General features: G+C 37.4%; 1 protein-coding gene across 2 annotated transcripts in view; it reads left to right on the plus strand.

The window, feature by feature from the left end:
- LOC139135408 (hepatocyte growth factor receptor-like) overlaps positions 1-15,280 on the plus strand; it is a 58,387-nt gene that overhangs the window by 26,970 nt on the left and 16,137 nt on the right. The window contains exons 4-6 of one of the 2 annotated variants that reach the window (XM_070702784.1): positions 118-446; positions 967-984; positions 14,865-15,053. In XM_070702784.1, coding sequence (XP_070558885.1) covers positions 118-446; positions 967-984; positions 14,865-15,053 — 536 coding nt within the window. The remainder of the gene's footprint in view (positions 1-117; positions 447-966; positions 985-14,864; positions 15,054-15,280) is intronic. The other variant, XM_070702785.1, reaches the window with a different exon arrangement.

The following is a 15,280-nucleotide window of genomic DNA, read 5'->3' on the forward strand; positions in this document are numbered from 1 at the left end:
TTATCCAATAGGGATCAAGGAATGATTCTAATCCAGGGTTGAAAAGTTGAAGAAGTACTCAGAGATTCTGTTTAACATTTGATGAAGATTAACATTTGTGGTCAATTTGCTTTTCAGGGTTCTATTCCTACACGGAACTTCCACTAAGATGTACAGATGACGATGGTCAGTATGACTACAACCTGGCCCAGGCTGCCTATGTCGGCAAACCCGGTGAAGACCTTGCCGAGTCTCTGAGAATCGGAGCAAATGATGACATTCTCTTCATCGTTTTTGCGATGAGTGAGGGCAACACTGACATACCGTCCAACAAGTCAGGTCTGTGTATATACCCACTGAAGAGAGTGACGAAAAAATTCACCAATGGACTACAAAATTGCTTTGATGGGCAAGGAACTCAGGGATTGAAATTCTTTTCCGATGACGAAAGTTGTAGTATTCTGACTGTAAGTAATGGTAGTATTTCTGTTATTTTTCAAGAAAATTTTCCATGGTTCAATATTCACCACATTTTCCATGGTTCAATATTCACTACATTTTCCATGGTTCAGTATTCACTACAAAGTGTCAGGGTCACTTCATTGTGGTAATTTTGTAAATAGTTTCATTACTGACGAAATTGTTTTAAAAATAAACAGCCAACCAAATGATGCTAGTCTACAGGAACATACATGTATGCACAGTAACTTTAACACGCCTTCCCACCGCAGTCCTGTGATCAGGCATCAGTGTATGTGTCTGGTTTTATTTGCCACTAAAATTCATCAGTTTCCACAGTAGATAACAAACCAGATATACCGGTATACAATGAATGTATAGATACAAGTAGTAATTTACTGGGAAAGGAGAAGGAGAAGTGAAACACAAACACTGAAACTTGGACAGAACAGGTTAAGTGGTGTTCAGTATGTATTTACTGTTTTATTAATGGCAAAACATTTCTGTCATACGCAATGCACACCTCAGGAAGGAATTACAGAAGAGGTAAGTGTGGCCCCTCTGTGAAACCCTGCAGTCAACCTTTGACCCCTTTGTGAATGTCCTTATCGTCAGTATTGATGTGTAGTGGGAAGTTATCAATGTCAGTGTGATTACGAACAATGGTAGTGTCAAGGTACCTGTACCTTGAAAGCTGTTTCTGTGGTTGCATGTACCTTGGTCCAGTGTGTTACACTATCTTTAATGCATGACCCTACATTGGAGCATTTAGAGATCTCTCCTTTGTGAGATGTCTGCATATCTCCATAAACCACTACAACTCTGTCATCAGTTTATTCTTGCCAGTTGCACTTCCAAAACTTTGAACTCTGTACCGAGAAATGGAGTTTAAAAGATTGTAATCCATCCTTTTCCACCGTGTACCAGATGTACTGTCGATGAGAAGTCTTCTTCTTTCTGTGTTTGTAATTGTATCGACCATGAATTTCTGTTTGGAATCCATATTCACTTCTGCCATAGATGTGCGTGGAATATTTCATTGTAACTCTGACAAGTAGGATAAGTCAGGCTGCATGATATTGTGGCATGTTTCAGTCACATTTCAATTTGTTAAACAAAGGGAGACTCTCAAAATGCATTAAAAAAACAAGGAGCAATTCAGGTTACACTTTGACCCCATGTATGCACATGCCCATACTTACTTGTCGTGGTATGCATGAATTTTATGCTCTTGAAAGAAATCAGAATATTATAATAAATGTCTTTGCAGAAAAATTATCCTTTATTGTCAATCCATTACATGTTGAATTTGTTCTGAGACAAGTCATAATTTTCAAAGTTTGTCTCATAGGAAAGTTATTGTGTTAAGATATGTTTCCAAAGTTTGTCTAATGGGAACTTTATGTTTGAAGATATGTTTTCAGAGTTCAAAATGTAATAAGAAACTCAAACAAAATATTAGGACTTGTAGATGTGGTACCTTTATAATACCCTTTGGTAAACGGAAATTTATTTTCTCCGTTAAAGATGGTTATATTGAGTTTGGAACAAATGAAAGTCCTTGAACAAAGTTTTACTTTCTTGAAGTGTCGTGCAGTGATGGGCCTGTCCTGTTTCTTAAAATATCCACACATCTCTGGTTTCGATTGTTTGAAATATGTTTATTTTACAAGCAAACGTATTTATGGTGACTCAGAATCAGATGCAGGGTCATCTAAGTCTTACTGCAATCATGCAGTCATGCTTACGGAGGAGGTTCTTTACAGTTTTCCATAATGTATGTAATCTATTTTCGTCATCCATTAGATCTCGTAGCTTAACCTAGACATGATGTCATGATCCGGCACTCAAAGAATTTTTATCCACTGTAATATACTGCCTATAAAGTAATGTGTTTCCTAATGTATCAATATTTTCTTAATACCTGAAAATCTGTCCAGCTTTTCAGCTCATTTCCAAAAATCTTTATGATGTTCAACACGGTAGTCACCATTGACTTTGAGGAAGTTCAACTCACAGTCTTGTGGTTTGGAATTACAGGAAGTTTCCATGGTGACAAATATACAGTTCAATCCTCATTTGGATCAACTCATTTAGACCTTATGACATGACAATGCATTTTTCCTTGTAGTACAGTATACAGTATACATTGCACGCCTCTTGAACAAATTATCAGACTCACAAATAATATTATAATATTATACCTGGAGTTGTTTTGATGCTACTCAAACTAATAAGAAAGAAGTTAAAATTTGACAAAGTAAAAGCTGCTTGCAATGTCTCCCCTCTGTAATTTAAAAAATTTCCCCTTCCCACAATTCCTCTCACCTCCTCCCCACTATCAACTTCACGACATCCCTCTTTCCACTGTATGACTTTCCCTTGCCACTAGCAAATGCCCCAAAACGACTGAATCCTTCTACCTGCTGACTCCTTTGGCTTCTTTGAGTCACCTGCTGAGCACAAGACTACATTTGTAAAATGTCTCAGACTGCACAGCCTATGGTAATACAGAATTTGCCTGCTTGCTCTCTCCCAACCAGCTGAAGTTAAAAAAATCCCCTGCCTGCCTTCCAAGAAACTGCTTTGCATGGAAATACCTTTTTTACATGAACAGCTGTTGGCTGCTTGAGCTCCTGCTTTGAGCAAAGTGTGACTATTAGCGAAAGTTTTAAATTCTCATTTGAGATCGCCATAGTTACAGCACCATAATCATTGTACTGTCAGTGAGAGACAGCAGATGTTGATAGATTTTAAAACCCTCTGAGGACAATTATGCATCATCACGTAGCATTGGCCAACTCACTTCCTGTACAAAAGCTAACAAAGTGTGTTTTCTATTTCCCCATCTTAACATAAACGCTGTCTCTTGTCTATCCTGTCTTCTTTGGGAAAGATTCTATGCCATGCAAAAGAGTTAGGGTCAAAGATTAGCCTAGACAGTCTCAAAGGATCCGTTGCATTTCAAATTTTTGCAAGAAATTATGTTCAGTGCTATTTTTAACTTATACTGCCTTTGAAGTGCAGTCTTTGACGCAGTTCTTAAAACTACCAGTCTACATTGAAACAGCACTGAAAATTCAATAGGTTAGGACAATTGTTCATTCAGGGGGTCCATGTACACAGCCTCCCTTCATTGTGGAGTCAGACAAGTCTGACATCAGTTCCTTGAAAGAATAATTACCCTGTCATCAGTGCATGCTGTAATGCTGTGATTGAACAATCCTCATGAGAATGTAAGATGGATCCACGGTAATCCTATGGAATCTTACAAGGAAGTTTCGCCCTGTCTGTTATCAATATCCAATTTGATAGTGGATTCTTTACAGACTGTCACCAGCAGTGATGTTGTACCTCAATCAATGATGTCATTTCTCAATCAATGATATCACACCTCAATCAGTGATGTCATTTCTCAATCAGTGATGTCATACCTCAATCAGTGATGTCATACCTCAATCAGTGATGTCATACCTCAATGTCAAACCTCCATCAAGAATTGCAGCATAAAAATTTCCTGATTTATTGAAAAAATGTCTAATAACAGTTATAGTGTGTATAATTCAAGCAAAATGTTTACAGAAAGAACATACACAGACCTGAAAGAGATAGAGTCTTTATGGGATGCTCAACTCTGTATAATGGGTGCATAATGATATTACTTCACTGTATCCAAAATTCCAATTTTGAAGTTTGCTGTATTTCTTTGCAGAAGAAACAGTTATGAAAAGTGGTTGCCATGGTAATGGGGATATCAGTCCATCTAATTCTTTATACCAAACATCATAGTTTTAATTTATGCAAAATGTATTAATGAGTATTGTTGTAGTATGCAAATCCTATAGATAGTGACTCGTTATATCAATGACGGAACTTGGCTTCCTGATGTACCGCTACAGCAATACATAAAAGGTCTGTGTGCTTTGTAAGTTCACTGCTTGAAATGTAGAACAGTTAAATCAATTATATCTTCATTTGCTACCTGAGATGTAGCGATTGTCATGGGACATTTTCTGCCGGAGGTAAACTTAATTGGCAATGGCCCATCGGGGAATATCCCAGATGTTGCTGTTTAACTTTGTCATTTATGGATTTGTCCTGAACACTGAGATCCAGTCGTACAGCCTGCAGTGTCAATAGTGCTGTTCAGAATTGACGTCATCGTTCTCTCATTAATATGCAAAAATAAATATTTGTCCCCATTTTTAGATTACGCTTTTGAAAACTAGTGTGCAAGAATAACGAAAATACATCTTAGTAGGTGACTGCTAGTGTAACGACAGATACTAAAAGCCAAATTCATGACTAAGAGTATAAGCTGCAAAAACAGCCATGCATGCAACATTGATAAAATTTGTCCGCATTTCAAGCAGCAGTGTCCGATGTCGCGCGCGTGCAGCTATATTTGGTAACAAAGCAGTAACCACCAACAGCGCTATTCTAGTGGTGAAATGGAATTTGAACATGGCAAAATTTCCAGCCATCAGTGACAGTTTGAATGATGGTAACAACTTGACTAGAATCATGGTCACTTTCTCTTTACCGTATTGTCTCCCATCAGGACACTAGTGAAGTTTGTCAAGTGATGCTGTTGACAGTGTACATTACATGTGGTTGTTGACTTTTCCTTTCTCCATGTTTCAAGGCAAATATATTTTCTCTCACCTTTATATATATGGTATATCTGTTATAAATCACTGCCAACTTCTTCAAATTGCCCCAGCTTTCTTCACAGGTACCTAATTATAGGTCCCAGTCCTGCCACCCAATTTAAAATCACATTTACGTAATCATCTCATTAGCTAATCTATTAGGTGTCTAAATCAATACATTGATCTGTATCTACACACAACGCCAGAACTGGTCATTAATTTTTGTTAATTTATTTGAATCCATAAAGAAATCTACTCACCATTATCGATCAGTGAGATATGCAGTCGCTGTACTTGTGCGTATGGTCACGGAGTTCACTTGTATTCATTGAGTAAAACTGTCAGTGTTCTAGATTTCAATTCATCTAGTCTGCAGTGATGCATGAACACTGGTAAACTCAATTCTCTGTAAAAACCATTGCTTGTTTTTTCAAGCAGGAGACTTATGGCTTGATTGACAACTTCAAATATGCATTGATTGACTCAGGCACTCATGTGGAAAATGTTCTCCCGGCTAAAGTTGTGACAGTGTTTGCGTATGATACCGGTAATGTAAATTCCTACGGCTGAGTAATGAGGAGTGAATATACACTGTAAACTCGGGAAATCCAATTTCAGTTCGAGCATTGTGCTGTGGTTGTAGAAAGCTTGGCTAGCCTACTCTCCGTAGTCTATTTACATGGAATGGATGTGTATCATAAATTGAATTCATCTTTGTTGACTTAAAATGCTGTAAGTCGACCCATTTCTGACAAAATTCTGCCGGAAAGACCTGGTGCATTGTCTTTCCTCGTGACAATTCACATTCCATAATTTTTTTTGGTGAGATCATAAAAATGTGAACTTGCTACGTCAGAATTTGAAGGCATCTACTTTATTGTATGCAAATACATCTAAATACATTGCTGGAAGTCAAGATGAGTAATTCAGAACTTAGAGTAGGGACAGGTTGTGTATGTTCCTTGTAAGTTCTGGAATTTTAGGGAACTTGTGGAACGTCCCAGAAAAATTAAATGAACAACTAAAAAATAAATTTAGTAATACACCTGACAGTTTGCAAAAGTTTTATGTCATTGTGATACATTATCAGTTTTTTTTTGAAGATATTTTATTTTATGCCTGGTGTAACTCTGCAATCACACCTGAAAAAGGTATGAGTCTGCAGATAATACTTGAGAGTTCTGATTTTTTGAGGCACTTTGATTGTACAAATATTTTAACTTAATATGTACCAGTACATGCATTATACCGGTATTGTTCCCAAGTTCTCCAAGCAATCATTTGCATATTTTTCAAGGAAGAATGTTACCACAAATCAATTTCCTGTATTGGAGAGACATCATGTCCCAGACTGTTATGCAAGATGATATTGAAAAGTGTTACCATATTACATTTTAAGCATTTGGAGTTAGTGTTTATTACAAGTTAACATGTGACTGTGATCAATGGGCATCTCAGGGATGTATGAAATTCCCTCTGCAACTAGACCTGAAATAGTCTAAGGATGTGAATTGTGGCAGCGTGGGTGTCAAATCTCAGTCTGACCTGTTTTTCTGTATCAGACCCTGAAGCTTGGCGGTTTTTTCCCAAAACAGACTCACTAGTCATCTGTACTGCAGCTTAAATCATTTATATGTTCGTTTAACAAGCCATGCTCCTGAGAGGTCAAAGGGCATGCCTCTGAAAGCTCCAAGCATCATCATTACATGTTTCTGTTCCCCCCATAAATTTTCTTAACTGTGGGATAATACAATTTCCCCTGATTGGCTTGGATGTGATAGCATCTTCCAGAAGTCAACCAGGATGAACCTATGAGGACATTACCGCTCATTACAGAACATGTACCCCAGGGTAAACTAGGGTCAACCGCTTCCTGTCTGTCTGACAGCTGAGGGAAGTTTGGAGATTGAGATGATATGAAAACTTCAGATGTTGATAAATGATGGGCCAATAAAAATTCACTGATGGTTGTGTTGTGATGAAAAGTAATTTACTTAATTACCCCCTGCTACCATAAAAAAAGGGAACATAAATTTAAAAGGCTGTCAGAGCCTGAATAAAAAGTACTCAGTAGAAATTTTGTGGGAATCTTTATAGCATGCCACAATTGTTCATCACTTTGGTGGATGTAAACAGTTGCTAAATTTTTTGTGTATTAAACATTTAACAGAGATGAAAAGGCAGCAATTGATAGTGTTTAAGAAATCTTGATGCTTGCCATGGTAGCTGCTGAAAGGCATAAAATCTGCCATTTGTGACATTTTGTTTGTGGGAATTAAGAAACAGTTTCCCATTACCTAGAAGAATATTGATTATGCGTGATAAAACTAGAACATACATGTTTGCCGTGACATCAATGTAATAAATAGGTGCACTGCCATTCCGGTTTTCTAGGAGTGATCATTTGTAGTACATGTTGTCTTTTCCACTCACAAACATGAAACAAATATGCCCCCATTTGTATTTTTTTCAGTTTTCAGGTCCTCAGACATTTTGCAGAAATTTCTCGCTAGAGGAAATATCCAGATATACCGTAATTTATCCACACTGAACTGAAGTGAACAATGTAGCGCAGTTTGTTGCTCTTAGCTCATAAGCATGTTTTACATGTAATATGGTGGACACTGTACCAAGTATTGTTGTATTGTAATACATGTTCTGCTTTTTTAGAAGGATTGAAATTGACGGAGATGAAATACCAAAAACAATGACTGTATCCCACATTCTGTAGAATGTAACGCTACTCACTATACACCTTGCATGTGTATGGAGCATGCCTACAAATGCTTGGCTGTGCTGTATGTGCTGAGATTTCCAATGACGATATTGTTGAAAACCATCACAGTCGTCTAAAGTCAGATGATGTCATCATCTGCTGTTCATGCTCATGTAACGTTGTCCATGTGCTTACTGGAATAAATATTTTACATGGATGGAGTAAGTCTAATTGATCTTGTGTTTCTACAAAACAGACAATGGTCACTGTATCAAAGGAATCGTAGGAAAGTGATCAGAAAATTCCCAGGGTTAGAAAAATTCCAGAACATTTGGATTCGTGCAAACAAATCAAAAAGTCTTAAGTGTCTGCACACAGATGCTAGTTTCCGCCACTGTTCAGTCCCAGCTAGCCTCTCCAAACTCTCACTTCAAAGATAGTCTAAGTATAGACACCAATTTTCCCCAATGTTCAGTGCCTACTAGTTTCTGCAAATTCTTACTTTAAAGATAGTCTACAAAGTATAGACACCAATTTCCACCACTGTTGAGTCCCTGCCAGTCTCTTTAGACTCTCTCAGCTCATTGACATCAGTGATGAGCACGTAAACTCAGAGATCATAGATGCACGCAAAGACTGGTTGCCATGGAGACAGGACAATTATACGCACATTGAGGTAAACTGATGCCCTACTGTGAATCTTCCAAACCATAGGGAATAGATTTATCTAACAGGCATGGAGCTCTTGGATTGCTCCTTGGCAGATAAGAGCTTGGCAAATGCACGAGTCTTGGATTGAATCAACGTATTTGGAAATAATCTGGACAATAACAATATCCATAATGTGCTTGAGAGTCTAAGCTATTGCCTGTATGGCATATTTGCAAATGAAAAGTTTGAAACACAACCAACTTTGAATTCATTCAGTGTTCCATCAAATGACTGCCCATGATGATTACCAGATATCATTAAATTAAATTGAAGTTTGTTAACAGTGGTTATGATTGATAGCTTAAGGTATAAAAGCTGGTTGACTGTGGTTATGATTGAAAAGGCATAATAGCTGGTTAACAGTGGTAATGATTGGATAAGGCATATAGATTTGTACATGTAATGGAATCTAAATACTATTCAGTGCTATGTTTAAAGAATACTTAAACGGGACAACTTCTATGCCAATAATCAATCTTACACCAAATTGCGGATCTTTAGTTCCATTGATGTGTTGTATGGATGATTTTTGAGGTGTTTAAAATAAAGTCTTGAAAGCCCCGTTGCATGAGGTCAAGCTCTGCACCAATTTGACCAATGACGTGTGATTCAATGTGGATCCATGAGAACAGTAAATGAAGACATATTGAAAATTGAAAAAACCCAGAGATTTTACAGTTATACCGGTATCTTCTTGCTACTACTGGTACAAGAAATTCTTGAAATGGTATCACTGATTTTGTATGCAAGTGACTTGAGAGGAACTTTTTCTGTGTATATATTACATTGATAGTCCATATTTTGAATTTCCATGGCAGTGTAAAGTTTTCATCTCTGTGGTTCTGACATCAGGAAGAATTATTTGGACATTTGAATCAAAAGATGGCCCTGCATGCAGCTTAGGGGTAATGTAAGCAGAGTTTCGTAACTGAGGAACTCATTCAAGTTCGGTTACAAACCATGAAAAAACAGATTAAACTGTCTGAAGGAGATTTTTTTATCTCCACTGGTCAAACACAGGCTGCATGTAGAACTACTCTTTGGAGAATAAAAGAGGTTTGATTGTTGCTGATGAGTTAAGGTTCTGAATGCCAAATGTCGCTGAAGGGAAAACTCAAGCCCTGTGTTACCTCAATTTATCAGGAGTAATTAGGCATCAGCATTGCAGTATCGGCTGAACTGATTTCTTTTCTCTGTAATTTAGACAATCTGTACACCCCTAGGCTTGTTTTTAGGAGGACTCCCACCAAGACCAATGAATAGTTTGTTTGTGCAATGCTACATGCTATATTACAATTCATTGTTGTCCTTCAGGTATGGAACTATCTATTGGCTTTGAGAGGCACCCTGATCCAAGCATGCATGTATCTACCTTACCAAAAACAAGATTAAACCCAGTATTGTACTCCATGCAGAAGGAATGTCGGGGGAAAAAAATCTTGTTCATTGTGTTTTGAACAGAGAAATTAGTTCCTAGCTTTGTGTTAGTTTTTATCAAACAGTAAAAAAATTCCCAGTAGTCCACCCTGTAATGAAGGCAGTGTAGCTAAAAATCATCATTATTTTTGTGGAATAGAGAAATCAAACTTTGTTAAAATATCTATCAGCTGTTGTCAGGTTTGACAGCATCATTTTATTTAGTATTAGACCCCATATTGAAGGGATTGCAAGTTGATAAAAATCATCTCCATTTTTTTCATTGGGGAAATCAAATTTTGGCCTTTATAAATCATTTCCAATTTCTCATTTGACAAGATTTTTTATTTTACTCGAATCAGAAATGAAATGTGGCTTTCGATAGCTGCACCACAGGCCTTGCATATAAACCTCAGTGAATTTGATGAATGAGATTACAAAAAGTTGTCAAACTTGCCAAAGGGTAAACTTGTTTATCATCTTGTGAACTTTTAAAAGTTTAAAAATTCATGATTACCTAGCTGTCTTGCCTGTAGGCGTCCCTTGATATTCAGTTGTGTGTGTTTAGAAGTTGGCAAATCTGTTCAATCGCCTTAAAAGAGAATGAATTGCATGACTGAAACCTCGTCTTACATCAGCTAGAATGTGAATTTACAAAGCTGTGATTAACAATATCCCAAACACGAACCCCAATAGTTGCACTACATGTTGTTTTTCTTCGAAAAGCTAGAAAGTGCATCATATTCTTTTGTAAGCAATGCAGAGGAAAATACACCATTACGTCTGTGAAACATATATGGCACAGCCTGTGTATAATACATACTTTAACACCTTTGCCCAGCCGCGCTGTATCATGGAATCACCATGGTAACATCACATCCAGCACAGTTCTTGGAGTCGGAAGACTTTGCTTCGACGTGTGCCCAGTGCGTCATGTGGCTTTTATACTTTTGAAATAACACTTGACATGTCAGCGTAACCTACAAGATGGGCCTCTCAGGTGTTAGTTAATTCAATTACCCTGTATGTAATACACATACCAGCATACAGTTTGCTTCTGAGCTTTGAATTCGTATAGGCATTTAAGAATCTAGATTTAGTTGTACCACTATCGTTAGTGTAAATGTTCACTTTCAGCGTCTTTTAGATAACCCAGGTAATAGCGTAATTTCTGTATTTCTGTTGAATTGATCATATTTACAGTGTGCATTCCAATGACAGGACATAGTTGAACCAACTGTCACCAAAAATAAAAACTACAGCACCATTTTATACTTAGGTCAACCAATCTAGCGTTGAAATGTATTTATTATAATAAATGTCCATATCTACACCGATACATGTTCTGTGTTGTTTTGATAGAAGTGTCACATGGTGGTAGTTGTTGTTTTGATTATGATTAATCAAACAAACATCAACAAAAGCTCAGGCTAAAGATTTATTATTTTGTAAAAATGAAAACCTTGATTAAATATCAAAGTTGGCTCCATTTCTTTGAGTTATTGCATTGAAAAAGGAAATTGCCCACCAATGGCTTCAATTACATTGTGCTTGAAATAGTGTTATGCAGTGTCACATTAGGCAAGCCAACGTGCTGGAGTAGAATTTGTTGATGTTTAATTTACATATAGCTTCTTATAGAGGGGATAGTTGAAATTCAGCAGTGAAGTCTCGGTGAAAAGTATAATTAGAAAGAAATCTGGCATTATTTAAAGATGTGACAAGTACAGTTTGCCGAACATCAGTCAGCCCGGCCCCATTGCTACCAGTGAGTATTGGTATGTTGGTAGAATATGACGAATAATTTCTGGTTATACCAGCTAAAGGTTCATGCAGTGAGGGTTTTTCAATTTTTGGGTGGGAGCTTTGATGCCTCGTCAATCAACATTTCAGCACAGCTGAATGTAGGTAATAAATAACAACCATAATTAAAGATTGCTAAAATATTATCAAAACACAGTATATTTGTTGCCATTGTGTAAAGTGGGATAATCCTCTATGAATACAGTGTGCAGCACAGCCCATAAAATGGGATAATCCTTTATGAATACAGTGTGCAGCACAGCCCATAAAATGAGATAATCCTCTATGAATACAGTGTGCAGCACAGCCCATAAAATGAGATAATCCTCTATGAATACAGTGTGCAGCACAGCCCATAAAATGGGATAATCCTCTATGAATACAGTGTGCAGCACAGCCCATAAAATGAGATAATCCTCTATGAATACAGTGTGCAGCACAGCCCATAAAATGAGATAATCCTCTATGAATACAGTGTGCAGCACAGCCCATAAAATGGGATAATCCTCTATGAATACAGTGTGCAGCACAGCCCATAAAATGGGATAATCCTCTATGAATACAGTGTGCAGCACAGCCCATAAAATGGGATAATCCTCTATGAATACAGTGTGCAGCACAGCCCATAAAATGGGATAATCCTCTATGAATACAGTGTGCAGCACAGCCCATAAAATGGGATAATCCTCTATGAATACAGTGTGCAGCACAGCCCATAAAATGGGATAATCCTCTATGAATACAGTGTGCAGCACAGCCCATAAAATGGGATAATCCTCTATGAATACAGTGTGCAGCACAGCCCATAAAATGGGATATCCTCTATGAATACAGTGTGCAGCACAGCCCATAAAATGGGATAATCCTCTATGAATACAGTGTGCAGCACAGCCCATAAAATGGGATAATCCTCTATGAATACAGTGTGCAGCACAGCCCATAAAATGGGATAATCCTCTATGAATACAGTGTGCAGCACAGCCCATAAAATGGGATAATCCTCTATGAATACAGTGTGCAACACAGCCCATAAAATGGGATAATCCTCTATGAATACAGTATGCAACACAGCCCATAAAGTCATGAATGGTTCATTGCTCTGTTGCTTATTGACATATCATTGCAACATCCACTCCAAGTCTTTAAAACCGGATAAAGATCTTCTTTCTCTTACCTATCTGACAACGTTACAGAATTGTGTATAAAGCACTCAATACATCGGCTGGTGAAATGTACATTTTGCGCCGGTGATTGATTGCCATGAAATTTCAATTGAATGGTGCATCGGTGTGTAATGTTTGCAGTTCAGCTCACTCCAGTGAATGTTATTCGGTAGTAATCCTGGCTGTAGGGTTACACATGATGTCACTCGATCAACATTGTTGATTTGGACTTTGTTGATTCAGATTTCATTAAGGTGTTGTGTTTATTCCCGTATCTTGTTTATTATCAGTAATAGTAACGCTATGATAATGGTTAGTTTTATGTTCCTCTCTGTCTCTTTCACAGTGTCGCCGCAGAGCGCAAGGAAATTGTATGGAATGATACGAAACTAAGATCAGTTTGAACAGCTCAGTTTTCAGGAAGTGCTTTAGTGGTTCAAATTGTGATGAATGGATGTGGCATTGTCCTGAGTGAGAGTGACTGTGAATCACATCAGACTGTCCTAATTTCCTGTCTTCACTGAGGTCTTTCAGATGATTTCACTGATGCAGTTGCTCGGCAACAGTTGACAACAGAATTCCAATTAATCCAGAAAATCATTGTGCTAGATTTTGAGTTCAACGTTAAAATTTTCACATCATTCCTGCCAGTCACCCAATATACCAGAGCTAACCAATACCAGATCAATAGGGAAGAAATGATAGCAGGATTAACTTGTATGGGTGTTCAGGTCTTCATACTACTCTGTACAGATAACCAGTGTTCACTGTATAGCAGGGTAACTTTTGCTGTTCCTATACACTGAACACTGAGCTCCTGTGTCTGTCTGTTGTCAAAGCTTCTACAGGGATACAAGCTGTTGAGTCAGACATGTTTTTCATGATTTTGGTCATCGTTTTGTATGGAAAGATATTTTATTTTTTAAATACAACAGCTGTCTTTCATAGTTTTTTGCTTGCAAAACTTTTGCAACCTTGGTTGTAAGCAAAACATGTTTGTAAAGCTTCCATGGACTCTGTTGAGATACATTTTTCAATTTTCATCATTAACAAGAACTTCATGTACTTATTGCACTTATAAAAGTCATGACGGCATTCAGTACTTCAATGAAATGATGATTTATTCATCTTTTAGTCGACTGAATAAAGCAAATAAATTTTACAAGGAAACAACAGTGGCCAAAATAATGCTTGACTTTGCCATGTAAAACCTTAAACTTTTGCTCACTTTTTGAAGAAAAAAGTTTCCCATTTGAAATCAAGAATAAAAGCGGGGATCATCATGCAAAATTTGGTACCAGAGAAACAAATTACCCAATTTGCCAAAATTGGAAATTCAAAATGGCTACCATCCCTGTGTTAACTCTGCATGGAAAAATATAAAACAGTTACTGTATTTGATTTCAAAAACATAAACCACTTGAAACTTTACTTACTCCGTGAGCTTCAAAATAAGCCCTCTCAAGTATTCAACTGAAAAATATAAGTTTGAATGTCCACATGTCTCTCCCAAAGGCACTATCTTAATGTAAAGTCTTTGGTATGAGGAAGTTCATCATGTGCATTGTAATGCTGTACTGATACCGTTTATTCATTGTATTTCATCCAGTGAGCTGAATTACTAACTGTGCTGCATTCCTAGAAAGTATCGTCTGCACATTACTATCTGTATATAGTCATTATTCTGGCTTTCAATGTTTCCATTTGTTATATATCATGGCTTCAGTTTCCCGCATTGTTCCAAAATGCATGCAAGACAACAAGGCAAGAAATAATGCATATATGCTGTACCAGCTATCTTGTAGTATAAGTAATTTATTTGCTAAACATTTGTTCTTTCTTGTTTAAGCCTTGCAACATACCCTTGCTATATAATCTGTAGTGACACTGTCTTTCCATGAAGCAATCTGAACCTTTACAATACAGTCGTTGACCATACTGTTTTGTATTATTTGCTCTCTGCAGTGGAGACCGATAGAAGATGACTTCTGTGGTACAGGAGCATTGCATCCGATAGCCATCCCGACCGCATTGCAGGCCGTGAATTTTCTGTTGCAGTCTGGGCATGGCAGCACTTTTTCATCCATCCTGGTGACAATCAAGGACAGCCACACCATCGCTTTCATTGGCACTACAAATGGAATACTCATGAAGGTAATATTTGTCTTACCATCCATGACCCTTCATTCCCAGGGCAGTTGTTTTATCAAGACTTGAGTGAATACATAACAGGGGATTACTCTTCAGAAAAATATGGCTTTTGCGTGGGCTTAGAGGGCAGTACCCAATTGGATATTTTGTATGTGCCTACGCAAAATGTGTTTACTAATAGATTGTATGCAGAATATGATTCAATACATGCAGCCTGCAGCAAAATGTTA

Source organism: Ptychodera flava, chromosome 6 (genome assembly GCF_041260155.1).
Source record: "Ptychodera flava strain L36383 chromosome 6, AS_Pfla_20210202, whole genome shotgun sequence".
In the NCBI taxonomy this organism is placed as follows: domain Eukaryota; kingdom Metazoa; phylum Hemichordata; class Enteropneusta; family Ptychoderidae; genus Ptychodera; species Ptychodera flava.